This window comes from Protopterus annectens, chromosome 7.part0 (genome assembly GCF_019279795.1).
Source record: "Protopterus annectens isolate FY-2018-M chromosome 7.part0, PAN1.0, whole genome shotgun sequence".
NCBI classification, from domain to species: domain Eukaryota; kingdom Metazoa; phylum Chordata; order Ceratodontiformes; family Protopteridae; genus Protopterus; species Protopterus annectens.
The window spans coordinates 175,286,590-175,314,089 of NC_056739.1; the positions used below are offsets into that span (position 1 = coordinate 175,286,590).

Sequence of the window (27,500 nt, forward strand, 5' to 3'; positions counted from 1 at the left end):
GAATTTTCTCACCCTTATTCTGTGGGTTTGGATAAAAGGTAGGCAAGTGAATGGTTTGGTTGAGGGCCACACTGGACACCACCTTAGGCATTAATGTTGGGTTTGTCCTCAGAGAAACCATGTCTGGGTGAAAAATGATAAAAGGTTCCACAGCCATGAGTGCTTGTAACTCCAAGACTAGTCTTGCAGAGGTTATTGCTAGGAGCAGAGCTGTTTTCCAGGATAAGAATTTTATATCAGCTGTTGAGGCTGGCTCAGAAGGAGGCAGGGTGAGTTTTTCCAAGACATAATTGAGGTCCCATGCACTTGGTGCTCTCCTTGGAGGCCTGATGTTTTTGGCCCCTCTGAGGTACTGCCTTATTAAAGGATGAGGAAAGATAGGTGGTTCCGTATTGTAATGGGCTGAAATGGCAGAGGCATGAATCTTAATTTATGAAAAGGAAAGGCCTTTGTTCAGCATCTCAGTTAGGTATTGTAAAATCTGAGGGATATTTGGTACATACGTGTCAATGCCTTGTTCCTGGTTCCAAGCACAGAATCTCTTCCATTTTTCTGCATAAGATTTTCTGGTACTGGGCCTCCTGGCCTCCAAGATAACATCCATAACAGCTTTTGAAAGAGGGGTGTTCTGAATGGCTACATTATCTGCCATGCTGCCAGATTTAAGGTCCTGAGTTGGCTGTGCAGGATCTGATTGTTTTGTTGGGTCAGCAAGTGAGAAGTTTGAGGCAATATCCATGCTGGACCTTGAGACAAGCTCTTTAGGATTGGGTACCAGTGCTGGCATGGCCAGTCTGGTGCAATCACTATCTTTTTTGGCTTCTCTTGTCTGACCTTTAGGAGTACCCTGGGAAGGAGAGGCAGTGGAGGAAAGGCATATACTGTTAGATTTTTCCAGCTGAAGGATAGGGCATCCACTCTCCATGCTTGTTTGTGATAAATCCTTGTGCAAAATCTCTGTAATTGGCAGTTGTGAGGGGAGGCAAATAGATCTATGTCTGGGCATCCCCATTTCCTTGTTATCATGCTGAAGACTTGTGGATCCAGTTTCCACTCATGGGGATCCATGAGGTTTCTGCTTAGTTTGTCTGCCAGAGTATTGTTTTTCCTGGCAGGAATTGTGCTTGCAGGTGTACTTGATAAGTCAATGCTGTGTTCCACAGAGTCATGGCTTGCCTGCAGAGGGGATAGGAATGTGTACCTCCCTGCTTGTTTATGTACCACATGACCGTAGTATTGTCTGCCTTTATCAGTAGCTGTCCTGGTTGAAGTAGATCCTTGAAAGCTGTCAGGGCATTCTGAACAGCTCGTATCTTTTTGACTGATGTGAAGATGCATCTGGCTTGCAGGCCATGTGCCCTGAATACATTTTCCTGCCATATGGGCAACCCAGGCATAATCTGATGCATCCGTTGTCAGTGTCTGTCTGGCTGTGGGTAAAGTGAATGGCAGACCCTTGTTGTGGTGACAGGCCTGTGCCCACCATCAAAACTCCTGTTGCAGGCAGGGAATGAGGGTAATTACTGTCTCCAGGCTGTGGCAATGCTGAGTCCAAACACTTTTTAAATACCATTGTAGTTTCCTCATATGCAGTCTGGCATATGGAATTAGTAGAATGCAGGATGCCATGAAATCCAAGGCCTGCAGGATTTTCCTTGCAGATAACTGGGTCTTTGTTGCCAACTTTTTGAAGTAAGAAGTCAGTTGCTTTTGTTTGTCTGGCATGAGATAAGCCATCTGGGTAGTTGTATTTAAGCTTGCACCCAGGAATATTATCTCTTGAGAGGGTACTAGTTTTGATTTCTTCTCGTTTACTGTGTACCCTAGGCATATTAGTAATCTTTTTACAAATGCCAGATGCTTTAGAAGAATGTCTTTGTTCTCTGCTTGAATAAGGCAGTCATCCAAGTAAGGATATATTTGAATTCCTCTTTGTCTGCAAAATGCAATTACTGGTGCCAGGCATTTTGTGAAGACCCTGGGCGCAGTAGATAAGCCAAAGGGCAGTGCAGAGAATTGGTAGTGCATTGAGCCAGCTATGAATCTGAGGTATCTTCTGCATGATTGTCTGATTGGGACATGCAGGTATGCCTCTTTTAGGTCCAAAGTTACGAGCCAAGCCTTCTTACCCAGCATGGGCAGAAGCTGCTGTAGAGTCAACATCTTGAATTTTGGAACCTGCAGAAACGTGTTTAGTATAGACAGGTCCAGTACTGGTCTCCAGGCTTTGTCCTTTCTGGGCACTAAGAAAAGTCTGGAGTAAAATACTTGCCCCTGCTCTTGTGGTACTTGTTGAATGGCCCTCATGTCCATGAGGGCTGTAATTTGCTTTTGTGCCTCTGCCCATTGATTGTGTGGCAGGTCTGGCATACCTTTTGCCCTTGGTAGGGTGTGAAAATGGAACCTGTAGCCTTGGGACACTATGTTCAAGACCCATTTATCTTGGGTAACCATTTGCCAATTTGATGAAAAAAGTGCTAGTTTTCCCCCTAAGGGGGCTGCCAAAAGAAAAGTGCTTGGATCTGGCAAAGGAAAGTCATTGGGACTGTTTCCTGTAAGGTTGTGATTTGTCTTCTCCGCTTTTGGAGGTAGGAGCATCCCATTGTTTAGGCCTGTATGAGCCTTGGGGCTAAGATCTGCCTCTGGGATGTCTGTATCTGCCTCTTTGTGGTCTGTCTGACACTGGAAAGGACCAGTTCTTTGAAGGCCAGTTCCTGCTAAATCTGGGTGGCTGTACCTGTAAGAAATCCTTAACTGTCTGCATGGATTTCACTTTATCCTCCATTTTCTTAAACACCTCTTCTGCTTTAGCACCAAACAAAGTATCATGCTGTAATGGAGCATCTAATAATTTTGCTTTAACATGATCAGGCAGATTCTGTTCCTTTAACCAAGCATGCCTTCTAATAACAGAATCTGTAACAGCGGCCCTGCAAGAGGCCGCCAGTGAATCATAACCACATTGCAAAGTATGCTTTCCCACTTGTTCAGCTGCATGCAATAAATCCTGCATTTCCTTGTTCTCTGAACATTCAGAATTTGTCAACATTTTCTGTTTAAGCAGTGACATTAAGTATTGCTGATATTTAAGCATATGAAACTGACAATTTAAAGCCCTTACAGCCAAGGTAGCAGAAGTGTAAACTTTTTCCCCCCATCTGTCCAGTGCCCTAGAATCCCTATCAGCGGGGACAGGGTTTTTTGCAGTGGAAACTTTGACCCCTTTGGGATGCTGAGATATAGTTTCTGGGTCAGCAGCAGAGTTTTTATATAGAAATATATGAAAATCCGGGACCCTGTAGTATCTGTCTGGCTTAGCAGGTGCAGGGGGTAAAGAGTCAGGGGACAGGCCGGACTCTGAAAATACATCATCTACAATGTCTAGAACAGGTGGAATAGCAAGGGGTCTGTGCTGAGGAAGTAGCAGAAAGTCTCTGAGCCTTTTCTTAGATTCAGATTAATCTTGGCTCTCCCAGTGGAAATGCTCCCTCATGGTATGCAGGGTTTCCCCAAAAGAATAATCCTCAGGAGGTGAGGCTGAAGGAATGGATTCTTCAGCATCAGAGTCCTCATAGGGAGGAATAGAATAATCCTGTTTGGAAGAGGAATCAGAGGAAATAGAAACCTGATCAGAAGAATCATATTCTGTCTCTTGCCTAGGCCTCTTATCAGGAGGGGGATGGGAACCCCTGATCAAAGTAATTAGGTCTTTGGCCATTTTAAGCATCTGTTTTTTAGGCATGGAAGTTTGAGTAGGAGAATGCTGTACTTGTTTCTTTGTCTTTAGAGCTGCCTTAGTCTTTGTCTTTGAAACTGAAGATGGTTTAACATATAACTGTGTAGGTCTGAAGACACCCTCAGAAGCCAATGCATGCTCATCGGCTTCGGACCCATCTGAGGGAATGATTTCCAAGTGTCCAATACCTTGAGTATCCAGAGGTCCAGTCAGCTCCATGTGGGAGTCGGAAGCAGCCTGTGGCTCTGAGGTAGCGGGCGCCAGGGGCTGCGAAAGTGCCTCACTGAGAACCGGCGAACCGGCGACTGGCCTAACGGAGGTCTCGCCGCCAGTTTTGGACCTCGGATGCCTATCTATTTCCTTGTCCTTGCGTTTTTTGTAAACTCCGTCATCGGCTGTTCCGATGGTATTATATAATTAAATCTTCGGCCAAAGTAATGAAATGCAAAATCGAACCGACGCTTAATAGTGCGTTGGTTAAATCTAGCACAAAACCAACAGCTAGCAACGTTGTGGTCAGGGCCTAGGCAAGGAATACAGTAGGAGTGAAAATCCTCATGAGGTATTTGCTTCCCACAAGAAATACAATTGTTAACTTTTTCTGACATCGGTCTGGAGCAAGAAAAAAGTTTCCCCAATGGGGTACTTAGCTTTAATGAAGACTTCGGTTCTGAAATTAGGATTTGAAAATCCCAGGAGTCAGTCGACCGGCACTTCCGAACTGCTTTTGCTTCGGGCACCGCGTGGCAAGAAAGACTGGGGGAAATGGCGTTGGCTGCATCTTTTATACCCCTGTTGCACTGACATCAGGGAAGAGGCGACAGCAGCCGACGCCGGACCAGGACTTTGGAATTCAGGCCGACTGCGGGTAGCCTGCCAGCAGGATAACCCAAGAGTAATGACTGCAACAGCGAAACACGATGAACATCAGTAATATTGTACTCTGTTTACTTACTGTTCCTAACCCCGTGACAGGTGGAACCGTAATAGTGTACGCCTTTTACTTACTGTTCCTAACCCAATGCCAGCTAGAACTGTAATAGTGTACTCCTTTTACTTATTGTTCCAAACTACGTGACAGCTGGAAGAGTAATAGTGTACTATGTTTACTTACTGTTCCTAACTCCGTGACAGCTGTAACAGTAATAGTGTACTCCTTTTACTTACTGTTCCTAACCACGTAACAGCTGGAACAGTAATAGTACACTCCTTTTACTTAATGTTCCTAACTACGTGACTGCTGGAACAGTAATAGTGTTCTCCTTTTACTGGGTCTATATCACAAAATCAAAATGGCTAATCATCAAATGCCTTTTCAGCGACCACTAAATATCAAAGTACAAGTTACACGAATGGCTAAATCACCGATTTTTTTGCTAGGGCAAAAATTGCTTGGCCGTCGCTGTGAATTTGCCCTTTTCTCTACTGTAGTGCAATCTTGGAGTTGGTATATTTAGTTGGGGGTGTGTGGGGGGCACACTGCACTATATTGGGGGGGTGTGGGGGCAAAGTCCCCCACTTTGCAATGGTTGACATGGTGTGTCGTGTCTGGTTGGCCAACCAATTTTTTTCCCTAGGAAAAAAATCGGTGATCTGGCAGTTCATGTAAATTGTCCTTCTAAGTTTAGTGGTCGATGAAACGGCATTCGATGATTAGCCATTTTGATTTCATGATATAGACCACTTTTACTTACTGTTCCTAACCCCATGACAGCTGGAACAGTAATAGTGTACTCCTTTTACTTACTGTTCATCACCACATGACAGATTATCACTTATATTGTGAGTTTGTAGGACAGAAAGTGCTCTGCTTGGTAATTCCTAAAGCTTAAGTGAGAAGTTACGCACAAGACACAGTGTGTGATTAAAAAGATTTCAGCTAATATGAAAGTGTTTCTTTGAGATCATTGTATACATTATCCATCCAACCCTTCAGACAGAATTCTGAGATATTCCATTGTAATACAGGATATCATGGACTTACAAAAGGAGCATGCATCTTTACCACAATTCGATTCAGTGTTTCCAGCATCACTTACATCCGACATGGACACCAAAGGCACTGTTTATCCTGACCCTTATAAAAGTGGTTGCCATGCGCCAGTTACTTATGATCTGGACGCCACTCTTAGTCGTTCTTTATTTACATCTTCCTGTCATTTTCTTTCTGTTCTCTCACCTTCATTACTTCCGTTTTCTTTCCAGCTCTTTTTTCCTAGCCCTAACATTTTCAGTACTTCATTATTTTCTCATCTTAAAGACTAACCGTTTTCAGTTCACACTCACCTATTGCACTATTTACTACCTACCCTTCTTTAAGTCGATGACTTAGCCATTTACCTTTGTTACATTGCTTAAATAAATGGTCATATCATTAAAAAACAACACTATCATTAAAGTGTTTGGACAATAACAGACCCCTACTACATCTTTGACCAGTGTGTACCTAATAAAGCAGGAAAATACCTTCTGTCTTGGCATCCCATCTAAATATGAAATGCAAGTCTAGTCACTCCAGGTGATCACTAAACTGCTTTCAAACTCACTCTTCCCATGCATTGTTAGTCATGCGTTTTCATGCCATAAAACAAACCACTAAAAAGCTTATAAAAAGGACTAACTACTACAAAAATTGTGGCTAATTTAGAAAGGCTACAAAATTGTCATTATACTCAGTTTCACAGAAAATACTAAAAGGTAACCTCTGCCTCATTTATAATGCAAAATCTGTTCAAGTTCTATTTCAAGATTTGTGCCAAGAACATACCATCTGAGCGAGATACCAGCAGACTGGAGAGACTAATACTAAAAATAAAGCAACAATAACAAGAAAAAAGTGCCAGATACATGACATAAAGGCTGACATGATTATGGAATAACTTTACTATGATACTCAAAATACCCCAATTATTCAATACTTATAAAATAATATCTATATCTATATATCTATATATATATGTATGAAGTAGAAAATATTGGCTTGGAATTATAGTAACAAAGCAAGTTCCTTAAAGACCAGCAGTTTGTCAACTATACAATGAAACCTGTGAACTTAAGGAATTTTTATCCCTGTACCTAGCTACCAACATATTTATGTTTTATGTTTTCTTATACTATACACGAATATTTTTGCTTCACATTTACCTTATTACTCACTACTTACATAATTTTTTAAGTAATTATACACAATTTATTGCTTTTATTTGATATCTAAAGTGTTTTTTTTTTCTTCATAGCTTTTCCTAACAGGCTTACGTTTAATACGTGCCTGCCTCAGTCATACATCCTGGTCAAAGAAAGATTACAAAAATGAAAACAAATCTTTTAGTAAAAAGCAATTTGAGGGTTCACACTCATTCTTTTACAATATTCGCTTCATCCATTTCAGGGTTACAAAATATATCCTGACCATCAATGGGAGCAAGGCAGGGATGTCTCACACACACACACACACACACACACACACACACACACACACACACACACACACACACACACGCACACACGCACACACACACATACACACACACACACACACACACACACACACACACACACACACACACACACACACACACACACACACACACACACACACACATGCACACGCACAGATGCACACACACACACACATACACACGCACACACATGCACACACGCACACACGCACATGTACACACACACACACGTACACACATGCACGTGCATACACACACACACACACACACACACACACACACACACACACACACACACACAGCAGTTTATTTATCTATCTATACATCTCTTGGATATAGGAAGAAATGGGGTTCTGGGTAAACCCCCACATACTCAGGAAGAATACACAAATTTGACGCATGGAGAAACTTGTATCAGCTTTTCCATTTGCAAAAGGTGAAGGTATGTTTTTTAATAATCTGATAAGTTTAATATACAAATGCATATAGTAAGCAGGTTCTTGCATGTTTGTTTCCAACCTCATTTTTTTTTTGTTTAATACACTGGAGTATCTGCTTGCCTTTTGTATAGCAGGCAGAAAAGAATAATTTAACATTTTTCTGTTTCATTAGTTAGCATAGTGATTTATTTGTTTGTATGTGTACCTATGTTATTGTTTAAAATGTTATTAAAAAACACTTGTGGTGAACAGTGCTGATTTGTGATGTCTGTTTTTGGGTACCATCTGGGAGTACCAGCTGCTTCAGAGGTACCCCACCATTACTATTTCTCTGCAACATGACACTATGAAATCCTTCCTGCATCAGGGCAAATTGGCTCCTAAGGAGACCTGGAGCATCATGTATATAGAGTGTCAAGAGAAACCTGATGTGATATAGAGATCATGGAGACACCATCAGTCATCCATCTGACACAGTCGGTTTTTATGCTGTGTATCCCCTAAACGTGAATGCACAATGAAATTTCCACATTATGTTTGTGTCACTGTATGCACATGCGGGGCATCTACCAAGAATCCACCACAAGTGTCCCTACAAATATCTTCTCTCCCCAAATCGAGCAGTGACATGGCAGCAATTCCCAGATCCTCTTTCTTTCCCAGGTAAGAACAACACTGCACCAGAGGCACAAGCCTTCCTTCCCCGGATGGACAAGACACTGACATCCCATTTAGAGCCAATCCTCCTGCACAAATGGGATGTTCTGGTGTACTTCTTTTTTATGTTTTCTTGATCTAGGGCACACAAATAATTTTACTTTAGCTTAGCACCTACATACTTCACAGCAAAGCTGCAGGATGTCAATCAATACCACTTCAATTTTCTGCTGAATATTCTTCAGCAACCACTAGGGGTCACTAGTAACTACCAGCAGGAATCCCACTTCTGTCCAATTGAAGAAAGCTTGCCGGTGTGGCGAAATCTCATCTTGAGTGTAGCTCTACTGGAATATGCTTTACTTCTAAAATGGGTACAGTTATAGTTATACAAATATAGTAAATTTATAGTATCTTAAACTTTGGTCTGGATGCTGAATGTATCTATTACTCTAAATGGATATAGTGACTGAGAGGACACTGATTTATTATCTGTCTGTGTTTATGGTAGCTTGGGTGTTTGTTAAAGATCTCACTGAATTTAGTGAAAAGAGTATTGGAGTTTCTCAAGTATCCTGGTCAAAGTTCCCCTGATCTCTACACTTAACACCACGAGTCTCCATTAAAATAGGCTTACTGCGATAAATACAGTTAAGAAAAAGGAATAACTTGATAACTTAATTAAACAGTTTGAACAGTGGATTTCTGCAGGAATTTTAACTTTGTCAAATACAAAATTTGGTGCTTTAAAAAATGGAAAATGTTTCTGATATGTTCTCACTGTACATCTCTCAGATGCACTGCATGAGCTTCTTCTGTACCAAGGCCAGCAGGGGGCAGTGTCAGGTAATATGTAAGCACTCCGAGGGCAAAAACCGAAGATGATCTGAATGGTTTATTTTACACCCAGATTTCACTCCCATTTTTAAGTTATCAGGAAATTATACTGGTCCTGGTGAGAATGTTAGGGTATACATTTGTCTTTGCAGAAAATGTAGTGCAACAGAAAAAGCACCTACTTATTTATTTATTTGCAGTTTGATTACCGGGGAAGTCCACCGGGCCGAATTGGCCCATTTTCAGCGGAGGCCCGGGGGGAAAAGCTCTAAGATGCTTTATACAATTTAGATTCAACTGATAGTTAATATTAAAGATATTATGTGGAATAGTTACTCATAATTGCATTCAATATCATGCATAGTTAACAAATTCATTAAGCTTGATGGTAGGGTTATACAGTTTCATTTGTGGAAAACAGATATGTGTTTGGTGTGGAATCAGTTTACATACAAACCTTTTAAAGAAAATGTAAATATGCTTTACATACACACATCAACCGCAGAATGCTATTTACAATATTTACAAGGTTGGGCTGTGTGAAGGTAGCTGTAGGAGTTGTTGAGAGCTTAGAGAGAAGCTACAGAAATTGGTGAGAGCTTAGATATGCTCATAGGAAGATAACTATGAGAGTTGTAGAGCTTGGGAACCAGAGGAAGAACTCCTTTTGATTAGGCTGGGTGAAGGCAGGTACTTGATATGAAAGTACGTGGAAACAAAAACCGCTTGAAAATATCGGGTAGCATTTTCCTACAAATGCTAATATTTGGACAATTTTATGTTCTCAGGCCATTTTAGTGATGGACTGCCTATCCAGGTGCAGCAACCTGGGGTGTGAGGTCATTCACAGGACAGCACTATTGTGATGGACTTTCCAAAATAGCTGCACACTGATCAATTGCTTACCTCCCCGGTGTGAAAAAAGAAACTGAAAGACAGTGGCCAAGAACTCTGTCACCTTTAGTAAATTCAGTTACTGGCTAGCAATGCCAGCAGAGAAGAAACTAAGAAAGCTTAAAAGAAAATCAACTGGAAAAGGTGAAAAGAAAACTCCAACTAGGAAGAATCCTGCAGCTATTCATCAAAAAGCAGTTGAAGCTCCAGCCTTGGTGCACGACATGGCTTTCAGTAACCTAGAGGAAAAAATATGTCAAATGAACTCAGAGCTGATTAAAGTAAACGAAACACTGAAGGAGTATATCAACTCAAATAACAAAATGATGGGAAAAATGGAAGACGTTTCAAACAGATATTCAGATAAGCTGATAAAACTGCAAAAATCAGAGGTCAAAATGAAAGAAAAGATTGGCTGAGTATGAAACTGCTCAAGAAGAGAGATTTAAAAAAAATGGTAGAATTAGTGGACAGAGCACATAGAGAAAATCTGACATTTTGTACTGCACCACAGAAACTAGAAAGAATAAACTGTATTAATTTCATGAACCCACAAATGGACTGATATGCCACAGCAGGAACTGTTAATCGAAAGGATACACTGTGTGTATACTCCAAATCTGACCATGAAAAAGCAGCCAAGACCTGTATTAGTAAAGATGCAAACCTACCAGAAGAAAGCATTGATTCTGACAAAAGTTTAGCAAAGGGGCAAAGTATTAAAAGCTGGAGACAACAGAGTGCTTGCGGGTAATTATTATTCATTGTACACCAGGAAGAAGAGAAACAAATTTATTCCATTTATTATTACTGACAACATTAATAGACCTTTAACAGTTTTAGTGATATTTAACAATCCTGTGCTGCTCTTAGGTTGTAGTTTTCAATGGTATTCTGCTGTGTTTTGTGAACAGGTGCGGAATCTTGGTTAATAGTTCTTTGCATTTTTATCTGACTGTCCTGAGGGTTTAAATTTAGAAAAGCCTGTCATCCTGGTGGTATAAATGAATTAATTCTGTAAGTTTCTGCTGTTTTGTGCCTTCACCTGTGGCTGGCTACAAGAATTACTGGATCTAAACCATTTGAAAATCCAAAGCTGATGTAAGTATATAAAGTTGATTTAAGTATGCATTTTTTGCTCTGTTTCAGTGATGTTTAACAATCCTGTGCTGCTCTTAGGTTGTAGTTTTTAACAGTATTCTGCTATGTTTTCTCAACATATCTCAGGGTTCAGTTCCAAGGTTTCTTTACTTTTGTTCTGATTCAGTCTCCATTTTTTTCTCCCACCCACTCACCCAATTGCTGTTGTGTTCTTAAAAGTTGGTGGCTTATGAGTTACTCGCCTCTACTACAAATTTGATTCAGTCCCATCACATCAGCTCATTCTATTGTGTACAGTGAGATCATCTGTGAAGGCCTACCCACTTAGTTTCTTAACCCTAAATTATCTTCTTTTTCCTCCCTTCCTACGTAATGTAAAAAAACTTTATTGAGCTACTTTTACTGTTTTTGTGTCTTGTCCTACTTTATTACTTTATCTTACTTTTACTCCTTGTTCTTAAAGTGTTTAATTACATTTATCCTGTTGCATTTATTACTGCTTGTTAGTAGCCTGATTAAATTGTAATTGTTATTCTAAGTGTCTTAGTTTTGGTTAAAGGACTTGGACTTCAGACTAGATATTTTACATTAAAAAGGTTTGTGGTCTGCACTCTTGTGAGAGGAGAAGGTAGCCTCTGCCCTTCTGAGCTGGGAATTGCTGGGTGATGCCTATTGTTCCTTGTTGTTCTAAGTGTCTTTGTTCAGGTTTAAGCAGTTTGGTTCCAGATGAGTTATTTTACATTAGGAAGATTTGTGGTCTAGACTCTTGTGGCAGGAGAGTATAGCCTATACCCTTCTAAGCTGAGTATTACTGGTTGAAGGCTCACTGTGTTTGTTATCCTGAAAGTGTCTTAGTTCTGTTTTAAGCACTTGGGCTCCAAACCAGTTACTTTACATTGGGAGGGTTGTGGTCCAGACTCTTGTGGCAGGACAGACTGGCCTATACCCTTCTAAGCTGGGAATTGCTGGTGAAGGCTTACTGTGCCTGTTATTCTATGTGTCTTTATTCTGGTGTAAGTACTTGGGTTCCAAACCAGTTACTTTACATCAGGAGGATTTGTGATCTAAACTCTTGTGGCAGGAGAGGATAGCCTACACCCTTTTGGCAGGAAATTGCTGGTTGAAGGCTTATTGTACCTGTTACTCTGAAGTGTCTTAGTTCTGGCTTAAGGACTTGTGTACCAAAATCAGTTGTTTCATATCAGGAGGGTTTGTGGTCTAGACTTTTGTGGTGTGAGAGTGTGGCCTACACCCTTCCATACTGGGAATTGCTAGTGAATTGCTGCATTATTTAAACTGCTTTCTTCTGTTGTGACTGTGATTTTATGCACATTTGAATTTCTAGTGCTTCTGCATTTTATAGCACAGGCTAGATTCAGACTCACTGAATCTAGACTGTTTGTTATCACTTGAGCAATAAAATCAGCTCTTCGCTCAGATGCTGAAATATTTGAGGCATCCATTGCATCCAACTAAGTATAAGTGTCTGTTTTTGCTCTTATATTGCACTTTTAACTTGTATTTGCATTCACTGTCTGTTTGAATTGTCTGAACTATTTTTGTCACATTTTACTATACACTGTACTAATTCAGCTGTATCACTACCCAGTTCCAAGTCTGCTATTTCTGGATCTGTTCTGAAACTTCTGAGCATCAACTTCAAGCCACCTTTGTTGGTGAAAGCCCTTCTGTACTATTGTGTGAGGAGAGTGCTGTCCGAGTCCCAGTGGAACACTAAGTCTAGCCTCAGAGGTGCCAACACACCTCTTACCCATTAGCCACTAAGTGTGATCTCTTTTTCTGATTATATAAATTTACCTATCAGCATGGACAGACAATTTCCCAGAGTTTCCCCAGCCAGTCTGGTTGACATGGGGATCCAGAGGCAAAGTAACAGCTGCCTCATGTTCACCGAGAACCCTTTACTCCTAGTCCACACAAACACAACAAATGACAGATGGAACTATGTTAAGATCCTTGAATCCATGATCTTTCACACACCAGTCAGTACATATGACGAGTGGGTTGCCAGCATGCGCACCTCACTTCCTACTCCACCCAAACCCACATCACACATACCTACATATGAGGAGATCCTCACCAGAAATATACCTAAACACCAGAGACCTCCCAAACACAAACACAAGCATGCTACACATAATACTTCTGAGGCAGAATTCACTACACATAACAGCTCATGCACCAATGTCTCACCGGTCAAACCTTTAAGGCAAAACACAAAATCAAACATATTAGTTAAAGGTTATTCCTTCATGAGACACATTGATGTCCCTCTCACCAGGCTGGAAAAGGTAATGGTCAGCTGTTTGTCAGATGCCAGGATATGCCATATCACACATGCACTCACGTCTCTCAAGAACAGGTACTATTATGACTCTGTCATAGTCCATGTTGGTGTGAACGATTTGAGATGTACCTGTCTAGACTATATGAAGAGAGACATAACTGTGCTCTCAGACTATGTGTCTCAGGTAGGTATGTCCTTAGCCTTAAGCAGCATTTTACCTTCACCTAGGATGATGCCTCAATTCAAACAGAAAATGATTGACTTCAATAACTGGCTTAGCTTCTAGTGTCATTCTAAAGGGATCTAGTATCTGTCAGTCTGGGGTGACATGATCGACAGACCTCGATGCTTTGCCAGAGATGGTCTTCATCTGTCACTCATGGGATTTCGGCTACTGGCTAAGGCTCTTGCCAACCCCATAGTGCCTTTTTTTTAGGCAGTGTCTCAAGGACAATATTCCCAATGTAAAAACTCCATCTAAAAACAACCTCAAGTTTATGCTCCTAAATGCTACGAGTCTAAACATGAAACTGAACTCACTGGAAGCTTTCCTCACCTTGGAAGATGCAGACATTTATGCAGTGACAGAGACCTGGTTCAAGGCTGTGGACAGCACCCCACTCATACCGAGTTACATTTCCTTTCACACATTCAGACCTCAAATTGAAGGTATGAAAACTAAAGGAGGTGGTTTATCAATATTCATTAAAGTTAAATACACCTCCAGGTTGGTTAAAAAGTATGATTCCCTGGAGACACTTCAGATGCAATTAAGTGTTGGTAGGACACCTATTAAAGTCATTGACAGCTACAGGACCCCCTCCATGAATCAGGAAACCCACTCTGCCTATTTGGATCTACTTGATTCTATCAAGATACATCTGAGAACCATGGTTTTGGGTGACTTTAACTACCCATCCATTGACAGGGTAAGTTACTCGTGCTCAAACTCACTTGCCCAAAGATTCCTCGACTTCGTTAACTCCAGTGCCTTGGACCAGCTGGTTGACACCCTCACAATTTGTGCCAACATCTTGGATCTAATGCTTACCAGTATGGAGGACCACTGTAGCACCCCCACTGTGAGGGCCTTCCTGGTGAGATCTGATTACAAATCAGTCTCGTTTGAAGTAACTATCACACCTGCCCACTCCAACTTGTCAAAAGCATATTGCAGACTTTTACGGGGTGGTATAAATAGCTTCACTGCACTTCATCCCTCAGATGGAACTAACAAATATGCCGAGCTCTATATACAAGCACCTGTATACTTGCATTGACTTGGCCATACCTGATAGCACAAAACAAGCTCCTGAAGGAAGAGCAATCCTGCCTGGTGGGCAACTGCCATTAACAGGCTTTACAATAAGAGAAAGAAATTGCTGTCTAAGAGTTACAGGAAGCAAGCTCTTCTAAACTGGAAACACTCACTTCTCAGCTTAAACAGGCAAATAAGACTTCTTGTGAAGTCCTCCAAAGCAAACTATGAATCCAAATTAGCTTTCTCAACTAAGCACGACCATAATGCGTTAGTTCGTTACATCCATAACCTAAAAGGAAAGGCCCAAATTTGTGCCAAACTAGTAGTTAATGATACCACATACACTGAGCCTATGGAAATAGCTAACCTGTTGACCGACAGATTCTGAGAAAATGTCACTCCCCTGTCCCTGCCACACGTACCCCATGACATCCCTACTACCTGTCCCCTACCTACAGAGACTTCCCATGCTCCAGAACAGACTACCCATTCATATCAAATCTCCTCATTAGCCCTCTTTAAGAAAAATCTCGACAATTGGATGGGAAATTGGAAATTCACCCCGGAGATCATTTCTGTGGCTCTGCTAGACAGGGGCACAGGAAAATAACTTTCTTGGATGGCGAAAGCCAGGTAACTTTTTTGGCTACACTTATGTAGGCCCCAGGGCCGATAGCCTAGTACCTACCTATGAACCTATGAACCTATATGCAAAGTAGTGAATATTGTAACAGAGATAAAAGAACAGGATATGGGATCTTTAGAAGAGGGTAGGTGTAAATGACATAGAAAAAAATTGAAATTGTGGGAACAACACATGCAGAAATATGTTTTGAAGGAGGAATTAGGTTTAAGAGAAGGCAGGAACTGAATAATTTGTGCAATGTTGCTTTGATTATATGGTATAGAACAGTATATGTGATATTTGTAAGTGTGAACTTGTTAACATGGTTTAATTACTTTTATATAAATGTAAGTTTGCCTATGTCACAAGTAATAATTCAATAAAGGTGTATGTTTTTTTTTAAAGCAGTATTGTGACATACTTTCCAGATGTATGACAAGGAGAGTACCCTACTCTTCTCTACAGACTCTCTGAAGGACCACCTGATCTCATAACACCAGGGTAGTGTTCCATCAAGTCTAACATAGGTATACTGCTCTCAGAAAAGCAGTCGTCACAAAGAAAGTGACTGCTATAACAATTAAATCACAGTACCTCCTCTTTTATACTTACAACACCACTGCACAGAGCTTCTTACAGGCTCCAGTGGCCACCTAAATCAAGTATTCAGGATACTATGTACTACATGAAGTTGGCTACTACAGATATATGCCTTGTTACCAAACAAGTCGCTGGAAAGCACAATTACCAAGAATACTTCTCATAAAACCTCCATCTTACCTGTGCAGGATCAATATGTAAAGAGTACTATCTGACATCTGTACATACTGTACTATACTAAAATCTGCAGCCTGAGTTTTTATTAACTTGATGCATTATAAGATGCAGGGTCCATATGGTAGGCCTCAGCACTCCCTCATCATACACCTCTGCTGTAACAGGGCTGTGATGAAACACTCAGTTACTTAGCATTTATAGTTCTACTCAGACGAGTTTTACAAACTGAAAAAGTACTTAAAGAAAACAAGACTGATGTGACCTACCTAACAATATCAGTCAGCAAGATTAAATCTCCCAAGTCATTTCAGGCAAAATGTACAGCAGAATTGTTTTTGTTTCTTTTTTTCCCATTTTCAGTTTTCAGGTTTTTTGTTAATCTTCTTTTTAACTTCATATGCACCTGCAATATCTAGTGTGAACCAGAGCACAGTTGATTTACCAGCTCATACCAGAATTTGAGAGTAGTAAAATTAGACAATGTACACTTTCATTTCTCTACCATCTGGGACAGGAAAAGATGTCACACTTCAGCTTGTAGGAGTTTTGCTTGAAGTACAGTATATTACATGATCAATAGGTAACAGAGAGGCTTTGTAATAAAGAAAATTGGTTCAAATACTTCAGGGGCTACTTGCACACTTTACGTAATGTAAGTCATCTCACAGAGCAGTGCACAAGCATGTGACTGGAAATACAGCACACGTTAAGATGTTTTCCCTGACCAGCCAGGTAGAGAATGAAATGAATAAATTATTTTAGATTACTGTAAATATTCAGCTCAAAGAATGGCACAAATTTATGATCCACACCTAAATGGCTAAACATACTTCCTTCCTTTTTTAAACTGAATAGAGACAAATCTGCATTTTACAGCATTTTATAAAAGGCAGGTGAGAGCCTTTAGTTATTCTCTAGTAACTACTACAAAACAAGTCATTTAAGTAAGAACATATGTGCATAAAACAGTCAATTTTTAGGTCATGAGGCTTTTGACTTTTGAAAACTGGACCCTGTACCTGTGAGATTAAAAACTATTTATGTAATCTTTCAACCAGTAAACATTTTTGTTTTTTTATCTTTCACTGTTATACCAAGAATGTTTTGAACTGAGACAAACAGTAACGGCAACAAAATCATATGTAAATGTAGTCCATTTTTAGAAATTACCTCTTCCATTGGTAGGTCTTGAAACCGCTCTTCAAATATTTTCTGAACCCCAACCATGAAAGGCGTTGGTGAACACACTGTCTCTATCATGACCTCTGGAAGAACTGGAATGTAGGTGTGTTGCCAAGTGAAGGGATAAAGCAATGCTGCTACAGCATGGATGCATTGTGACAAGATACTGGGGAGAAAGAAGAAAAGGTGGCATTACAATTAAACCAAACAAATCACCAATGTATATTATAATAGGAATAACCACCTCACAATAAAAGGCTGAGATCACATTCCTGTAATAAGAGAGTCCTCTCTTATGACACAGAAACCTTTCTGAAGGCCACCTGCATTACACTATCACTGCAAAAACCACATCCGGTGTACATACAAAGTACCCCTGCACTTTCCCTTCCTTCTTTGCTAAGACAACAGGTTCAGGTCTGTATTATATTATTTCACTGTTTTTCCTGTTTGCTGCTCTTCATATGCATTCTTTACAGTATATCTCACATAATAAATGTACACAATCTAGTATGCATTTCTGTTACTTTGTTCAAAAGAGCTTTTCTCAGCAGAATACCCGCCCATACAAAAAATTTTCCAGGATAATACAGATCAGCTACAAATTCCCATCTGCATTAGTTTCCTTTTGCTTCACCATAATACTGCAGAAAAGCCTTTGTATATGATTGGATGACAAATAAGTTCATAGGTGATTATTAGGCTAATGGCACAAGATCCTTTACAGGCCTAGCCAATAATACCCAGGATATGACACTATTATATCTTAATTCCCCAGACATGGGGTAGGGTAGTATCAGAGTAGTGGGTCTTTGGGTATTGGATCCCTGAGTTATTTTACAGGCTGCCTCTGTCCATAAGGGACATGGCAGTAGTCCATGAGTAAATTTACAGTTCCACATCCATTTATCCAAATTCTTTTTGAACAGAGTGAGGGACACGCTTTGTTTTACAAATTTGGGAAATTTATTGTATAGAAGAGAAAGCCTTTGGGATATGAATCTTTCTCTAGAGTCACAAATAAGGTTCTGGTCCATGGAATGTGTAAGCCTTGTATAACATTTCTTGCAAATACATAACATTTTCATCAGTACTGGATAAGAGAATGCCTTGTAGGACAGACATACTGTAAGTCCCCTCTCAATAAACATGAGACAGAGTAAAGGGATAGGGCCTTTAGATGGTCTGCATAAGACATGTGTCTTGTGGTTTGTATTTTTTTTGTGAGAACCTTCCGGTGTCACTGCAGTTGGTGTAAGTGCCTAGTTAGGTACATGCAGAAGGGAGCATCATACTCAATTATGGGCCTGATGAGGGCTGAGTACAATGGCACTATGGCTTCCTTTGATCTTGATGCCAAGCCTTTACTTATAAGTTGAGCCACACAGAAGGAATTCCTTACTACCATATCTAAAAGTTTAGGTTACTATCTGTTTTCTTAGGTCCCTCACCACTGTGTCAACTCTTAAGGGTGTTCTATCAATATGATTTGCAGGGATATCTGATTTACTGAAGGGTATGATTATGCATTTGTTAGCATTTAGTCTTAGACCATTGTTTTGGCACTAGTTGCTTGTTATTTTTAGGCCTGTATGCAGGATGCCAACATCATTTGGGGATTCAATGATTGCTCCCAGCTTACAGTCATTGGCAAATTTGGTGAGTCAGAGGCCTCCAACATTGGCCTTCACTTCAGAGAAGTATATAGCAAACCGGAGGGTTCCCAACAATGTGGCCTGTGGGACACTGCTAGCAACAGGTTTCTTATCAGAGGTGGATTCACCTATCCAGGCAACTTGCCCTGTCAGTAAGACAATTTCTATCCATCAGATGACGTAGGGGTTTATGCCTAACTCAGAAAGTTTATCTATGATCCCTGAGTGAGGGATTGTGGTGAAAGCTTGAAAGCTAACCACGTCCAGATAAGCGCTGTGGACCATTTTACCTTCATCCATGGCTATGCTGACTTTCTTGAAGAAGTCCACCAGCTTGAGCAGACAAGAGCTCCATTTAACAAAGCCAAATTGGGTCTGGTCCAGTACTTGGAGGGTTCCTGTGTCATTATTGATCAGGTCCATGGTAATTCTCTCCATGGCCTTGCAGATAAGACTGGTGAAGCTTATGTAGTTACCTGGGTCAGTTGATGGGCTATCCTTGTGCAGAGGTATGACTGTTGCAGTACTCTATTCCTCTGAGACAAAGCCCATCCAGAGGCTGTGATTAAAAAGGGTTTCTAGTGGCCCTGACAAAATCTGTTTTAAGATATTTAAGAAGCATCCTGGAATGTTGTCGAGACCCATGGAGGCCATGATTTTGGCTATAGTGAATGCAGTAAGGACTTGTTTCCTCATAATGTCTGGTAGGGAGATGGGTGTAGCTATTTCTTTTGGTGTAGTAGGAGAAGTCTGAACTGAAGTTGTTGGCCAGCAGGTTTGCTATAGTTTCAGGCTGGGTGTAAGTGTTGCTGTTCACAATTAACTTGGCACTTTGATGAGCATTTTCCCTAAGGTTATGAACATAATTAAAAAATCCTTAGCATAGTTTGTTGGTACTGTGGCATCATCATTGGTGAATGTAGGATGCTATTCAAGGCTACATTCATACCCACCTGGGACACATATTCATAGATCTCTATCGTGTCTCTCTTCATTTAGTCCATTGAGGTATGTCTTAGGTCATATACACCCACATGGACTTTGACTGTGGCATACTGGTACTTGTGCTTTAAAGACCTAAGCGTATGTATGATCTGGCAGATCCTGGCTCCAGACAGACAGACAGACAGACAGACAGACAGTTTACTGTGATCTTCTCTTTGTTTAGGCTAGTATGGGGGACATACTGATTTATAGGTTCATAGGTTCATAGGTTGGTACTAGGCTATCGCCTAGCCATAACAATTCCCTGGCTACTTCTTCTCACACTATTTACTTCCCTGGACCCCTGTCTAGCAGGACGACTGACATGATCCCCGAGGTGAATTTCCTTTCTCACATCCAATCATCAAGGTTCCTTTTGAAGACGGCCAAAGAGGCGCTCTGCTTGACATGTATGGGCACTCTGGAATAAATTTGCTGTTCCAAAATACATACACACAACACAAGCACACCAAACAAACAGCAATCCACATACATACACTTAAACTGTTACACCTAACCCTACACTAAACTATACATACACCACTAACTATCCACTTACCTTAACCCAAACCCTAAACCTAAGGTCCGTCACTATCGCACAGTCACCTCACCCCACGCACTAACTCTAACTCACCTACCTCACCCTAACAGTCACGTCCACACAATCGCACACTTACCTGAACCTGACCTGTAACTTTCCATCACAGCACTGAAAATACCAAAGCAACAGAAACGGACAACCAAATTATTTCCCTAGGAAAAAATTTGGTTTTCTGTTTCTTCGATATTTTCAGCGTTCACTGAAAATGAGTCGATATTAGAACACTTGAACTTTTGAACGTTCGGTGTTCTAATATATACCCTGTGTGTTTATAGAGCTGTAGCTAGATAAGGACTGCTATGTACATACTTGTGCATGCATATATGTATAAAAACACTGACATAATTCCCCTCTTTCTCTCTCTCTCACTATATATATATATATATATATATATATATATATATATATATGTGTGTGTGTGTGTGTGTGTGTGTGTATATATATATATATATATATTTATATATATGTATGTATATATGTATATATATATATATATATATATATATGTATATATATATATATATATATATATATATATATATATATATGTACATGTATATACAGTGGATATAAAAAGTGTACACACCCCTGTTAAAATGCAAGGTATTTGTGATATCAAAAATGAGACCACAATAAATCATTTCAAAACTTTTCCCACCTTTAATGTGACCTATAACCTGTACAATTCAATTGAAAAAGAAACAGATCTGTTAGGGGAAACTATATAAAAATAAAAAAATGTACAATAAACTGGTTGCATACGTGTGCACACCCTTAAAATAGTACTTTGTTGAAGCATCTTTTGATTTAATTACAGCATTCAGTCTTTTGGGTACACACATGCCATCAATTAAAGAGGCTCTGATTAACCCCAAATAATGTTCAGCTGTCCTAGTAGGATTTTCCTGACATTTACTCAGTTGTCTGCTACAGCAAAAGTCATAGTTCCCAGAGATCTTACAAAGCATCAAAGGGATCTCATTGTTGAAAGGTATCAGTCAGGAGAAGAGTACAAAAAAATTTCCACAGCATTGAATATACCATGGAACACAATGAAGGCAGTCATCAAAAAGTTGAGAAAAATATGGGACAACAGTGACATTGCAAAGAACTGGACGTCCCTCCGAAACTGATGAAAAGACAAAACTAAAACTGGGCAGGGAGGCTGCCAAGAGACCTACAGCAACAATGAAGGAGCTGCAGGAATTTCTGGCAAGTACTGATTGGGTACTACATGTGACAACAATCCCCCATATTCTCCATATGTCTGGGCTATGTGGTAGGGTTGAAAGACGAAAGCCTTTTCTTACACAGAAAAACATCCAGGCCCAGCTAAAACTTGCAAAACAATATATCAAGTCTCCCAAAAGCATGTGGGAAGATGTGTTATGGTCTGATGAGAACAAGGTTGAACTTTTTGGCCACAATTCCAAAAGGTACGTTTGGCGCAAAAACAAAACTTCACATCACCAAAAGAACACCACCCCCATGGTGAAACATGGTGGTGGCAGTTTCATGCTTTGGGGTTGCTTTTCTTCAGCTGGAACTGGGGCTTTAGTCAAGGTGGAGCGAATTATGAACAATTCCAAATACCATTCAATTTTGGTCCAAAACCTTCAGGCATCTGCTAGAAAGCTAAAGATGAAGAGGAATTTCACCTTTCAACATGACAATGACCCCAAGCATACATCCAAATCAACAAAAGAATGTCTTCACCAGAAGAAAATTAAAGTTTTGGAACAGCCCAGCCAGAGCCCAGACCTAAATCCAATAAAAACATCTGTGGGGTAACTTGAAGAGGGCTGTGCACAAGAGATGCCCTCACAATCTGACAGATTTGGAGCACTTTTGCAAGGAAGAGTGGGCAAATATTGTCAAGTCAGGATGTGCCATGCTGACAGACCCTACCTAAGAAGACTGTTGTAATTAAATCAAAAAGTGCTTCAAGAAAGTATCAGTTTAGGGGTGTGCACACTTATGCAACCAACTTATTGTACATTTTATATTTTTTATATTTTTTTCCTCTAACAGATTTATTTGTATTTCAATTGAATTGTACAGGTTATAGGTGACATTAAAGGTGGGAAAAGTTTTGAAATTATTTATTGTAGCCTCATTTTTTATATCACAAAAACCTAGCATTATAACAGGGGTGTGTACACTTTTTATATTTATTTATTTATTTATTTATTTATTTCTTTATTTCACATTTGTTAACCAGGTTAATCCAACTGAGTTTGCAAACAAACCCATTTTTAGTGGAGACCCGAGGGGAAAAGCCCGAGCAAACATAAGCAAAGATAAACATACAGGACAAAAACTATTAAAAATAACAATGCAAATACGGAATTAATTATAAAGAGAAAAACAAAAGAAAAAATTATGAACATTAAGGGTTGCACTGATAGCAGTGGTCTAAATTTCTACATATAAGACTAAAACCAAAAAGATAATCGTTGTTCAAAAGAAGGAAAATGTGCAGACATTGATAGGAAGTGGGGGAAAAAAGATAAATAGTGTGGAGAATGGGAGGGGGCTATAGTAGGGCAATAGTAGTAGAGCTGAGGGATTAGGAGGTTAGTTTAAGCAGAAGTTACTAACAGAGAAAGAAAGTTAGGAGATGCAACTAGTTATACAGTAGGACAGACTAAGACTACGTGTGGTCAAAGCACTGTATCCAGTATATATATGTATATATATATATATATATATATATATATATATATATATATATCATCTTTCGGCTGTTCCCGTTAGGGGTCGCCACAGCAGATCACCTGTTTCCATATATATATATATATATATATATATATATATATATATAGATATATATATATTATATATTTATATATATATATATATATATATATATATATAAAAACACCCACACACAGACTGCGCGGTTTAAAAGGTGCACGGAACCATAAATACTTCCGAAAATCCTTCCAGCACTCAAAAAATAAAGTCAGAGCTTAAAATAAGAAGTTTATTCTTCCACGATCTTCCCCAAACCGGTTTCGCCAATCAGGGCGTCATCAGTGAGTACATAGAAGCGTGAACCTCACGCTAATATAGGGCTGTTGACATACGCCCCTTTAAAGTGAAACACCTTTTTTGTGAGAATACAATTTAAACACTTGAATCATGATTAAAAATTACATTCCTATCCTAAAACTACTACTCACATTCAACCTAATACACAAATTACTACACCAATAGTACACATGGCCCCTATTAAGGAAATATATATCAATACTGGTGAACTATAATGACTATACAAATACTTGCATGTACTTAAATACATACACAAATGTAAAGACATACACCCATGAAAAATGTGAATGCATCTCTCATCCCATCTTCATAAATAAATAAATATATGTGTCAGAACCAAATATGCATATACAAATACACACACCATGTGTAAAAAATTCTTAACAATTATACACATGCATATATAAATATATACACATAAATACATGCTCACTCACACACCTACACATATACACATACCCCATATTGTGGGAATCAACTGAACTCAATGCAATATTTGGAATGAATTACTGTTTAAACAATAAAATTCATAAACATGATATTTGAGTCACCAATGATCGTTTAGACCTGGCTTATATAGGGCCCCCAAGTTGATAATCCATCTACGTTCCTTATTAGTCAGTATATCGTGTCTTAATGCCTCTCCATATATCCCAGGATGATTCAAGTGTTTAAATTGTATTCTCACAAAAAAGGTGTTTCACTTTAAAGGGGCGTATGTCAACAGCCCTATATTAGCGTGAGGTTCACGCTTCTATGTACTCACTGATGACGCCCTGATTGGCGAAACCGGTTTGGGGAAGATCGTGGAAGAATAAACTTCTTATTTTAAGCTCTGACTTTATTTTTTGAGTGCTGGAAGGATTTTCGGAAGTATTTATGGTTCCGTGCACCTTTTAAACCGCGCAGTCTGTGTGTGGATGTTACAGCTATTGACTGCTGGTTTATCTTTTTCACCAAGGTATTGTTGGTACTTGGACTTTATGTTCTCATAGCGAACAGTGAGAGCATTTTTGGGCGTATAAGAGGTGAATACACGATCTTAATATGGCGGCCAGCGTTGACTTGAGCTCGTTTATGGACCAAATGGTTGCTGACAAGGATGATGTTCCTATCTTTTCTACTACGAATACAGCTAGTGTGGCAGGAATACAGCGTGGGACAGCGTTATCTGATGATTCTATAGGAGTGACGGAATGTTTTAAACAAATGGGCCAACTAGCACGAAAGGTACGTTCCTTAATTTGGCATAATAAGCTACTTAAAGCGTATTTACAAGCCAAAGTGGTCCCTCGGGGATTGAGAGTCCATTTAGAACCAGGAATAGGGGCTGATGATCGAGCATTTATGCAGAAATGGCGAAATATTCAATTGACTGCCTCTAAAATGTTTATGGAACTGTTAGTGGAACATTATGATTCACAATTGGGGGACTTAAATGCAAAATTGCAAGCATGTAAGGAACAGACTTTATTGTTTAGTGATAACAGCCAGTACATTGATCTCTACACACAGTTCAAATTGGATTTGGACAAGTATTCTCGCGAATTACAGGGTCGCAAATTAAAAAAGTATATGAGAGATGTCAATGACTATAAAAATGATGCTGTTTTCACATGGAAATAACAAAAACAAGCTGTCCGTTTTCAACGCAATGTTACTGGGGTTATGAAACGTAAAAGAGTCAGCCCTACTGCTAGATGAGCAGGGATATCTAATACTTCTGGAAATTCTTCCAGCTACTCCAATACTGACACAGAGAATGAAGTAGGGGACATTGATTTACTCAAGTTGCCAGATTCTAAAGGGCCTAACATCTCTTTAGGAGAGGGGGTCGGAAACATCGAAATCAACGACATAGAACAACTGTTCCTGACACAACTGGCAACGTAATACATCCAAGACCTATAAATGTATCTGAGGATGTTAATGATGAAAATAGTTTAGTTATAAATTTGTCATCATGTCATCTTGATGAAAGCCAATTGCAATTGTTAAATAAAGGTCTGGGGTATGTCCCCTCTTTCTTTGTGTCACATTTTGATATAATAAAAGATATTAAGCATTTCACAAGGCAACTTAATCTGAAATATTTTTTTGCCCAACAAGAAGGGCCTGGTGTTATGTTAGATGGTGAACAATTTCATTTTGGTAAATCAGTGTTTCAGCCACCCTATAATATGGTGGTGAAACAGTTTGAACAAATGGTTATGCAAGATTTACAAGTTAATAAAACACACATCTTTAAACAGTTTACCCACAACCTATCTAAAACAGAAAGCCAAACATTACAATCTCTGATGGATAATCAAAATGTTGTTATAATAGGAGCTGACAAAGGGGGTGCCACAGTTGTTTGGGACCGTTATGAATATATTGGTGAAGCCTTAAGACAACTTAATGATGTAGCATCATACATTAAGCTACCCATGGATCCAACTTTAGATTTTAAACAAACAATAGATGGATTTTTGATTAGGGCTTCCAAACGAGGTACAATAGATGAAAAACTTCTTAAACAACTATTAGTTGACTCCCCACGACATCAATACTTCTACTTGGTTCCCAAAATCCACAAAACTTTATATAGGCCACCAGGAAGACCCATAGTAGCTGGCAGGGGTTCACTTACTGAGCCCCTTTCTGTCTACTTGGAATATAGACTTAAGCGTTTATTGAGTTTAGTGAGGGCCAGGGTTCGAGATACCCAAGAATGTTTGGTTTTGATGGATAATTTACAGGTACCAGTGGGAGCACAATTGGGTACACTTGATGTACAAGCATTATATACTAGTATTCCCCATCAAGGTGGAATATTAGCAGTTCAATATTGGATGCAACAGGCTAAGACCTATTCAAAGACTGAAATGGACTTTCTGATTAACTTAGTTAAATTGGTACTTGAACACAATGCATTTATTTTTGATAACAATTGGTATTTACAAAGTAAAGGTACAGCAATGGGGGCTACATTCGCCCCCATTTATGCTGACCTATTTATGGGTTATTTTGAGATTCAATATATTTACAATTCAGATTTTCCTTTCCTTGCACAACTCATAATGTGGCGTAGATATTTGGATGACTGTTGGGTTGTCTGGCATGGCACCCAACACGAATGGGAAAATTTTGTTATTTATTTGAATAACAACATACATGGCATAAAGTTTAGTGGGTTTTCTGGATGTACATGTTACAAAGGTAATAGATGGAACTATAGTTACCACTTTATATAGAAAACCATTTTCTAAAAACTCCTTATTACATGCATCCAGTTGCCACCCTAGACATGTTATAAATAATATACCCACAGCCCAGTTCCAAAGAGTTAAACGTATTTGCTCCAAAAGTGAAGAATATGATCAACAAGCACAAGGACATAAGGAAAGGTTTCTACATAGAGGCTACCCTAGAAGGTTGGTGGATGGTGCCCTAAATTCAGGAAAACAACTTGAGAGGTCACAACTATTAAGATACAACCCAAAAATTAAAACAGGGTGCCTTAACAAAGTGAGATTAATCACTACATATGCAAGCAATACTTTTAGAATTAAGGAAGTTATAGCCAAATATTGGTATATACTAAAATGTGACCCATTTTTTTCTACACAGGTTAGTGATAAATGTGAGTTTGGATACCGTAGAGGTAAGACCTTAGGAGAACATTTTTCTAGTTTTAAAAAACAAGTTAATTACAAACAAAGGTATCCTTTGACTAAGAATGGATGTACGTATTGTGGTTACTGCAAGTATTGCAAATTGATATCAAAAACAAGTTCATTCATTTCAGTCAACACTAATAAAGTGTATGATATTAGATGTCACATTAAATGCACTACCAGTTGGGTTATATATATGGCGGTGTGCCAATGTGGGGCCTTTTATATTGGCCAAACTTCGTGCAGTTTGAAACAACGTATAGCTTTGCAT

General features: G+C 39.4%; 1 protein-coding gene across 2 annotated transcripts in view; it reads right to left on the reverse strand.

Moving 5' to 3' along the window:
- Positions 1–27,500, reverse strand: part of DENND2D (DENN domain containing 2D) — a 773,347-nt gene that overhangs the window by 71,602 nt on the left and 674,245 nt on the right. For both annotated transcript variants that reach the window (XM_044076655.1, XM_044076656.1), the window contains exon 8: positions 17,265–17,442. In XM_044076655.1, coding sequence (XP_043932590.1) covers positions 17,265–17,442 — 178 coding nt within the window. The remainder of the gene's footprint in view (positions 1–17,264; positions 17,443–27,500) is intronic.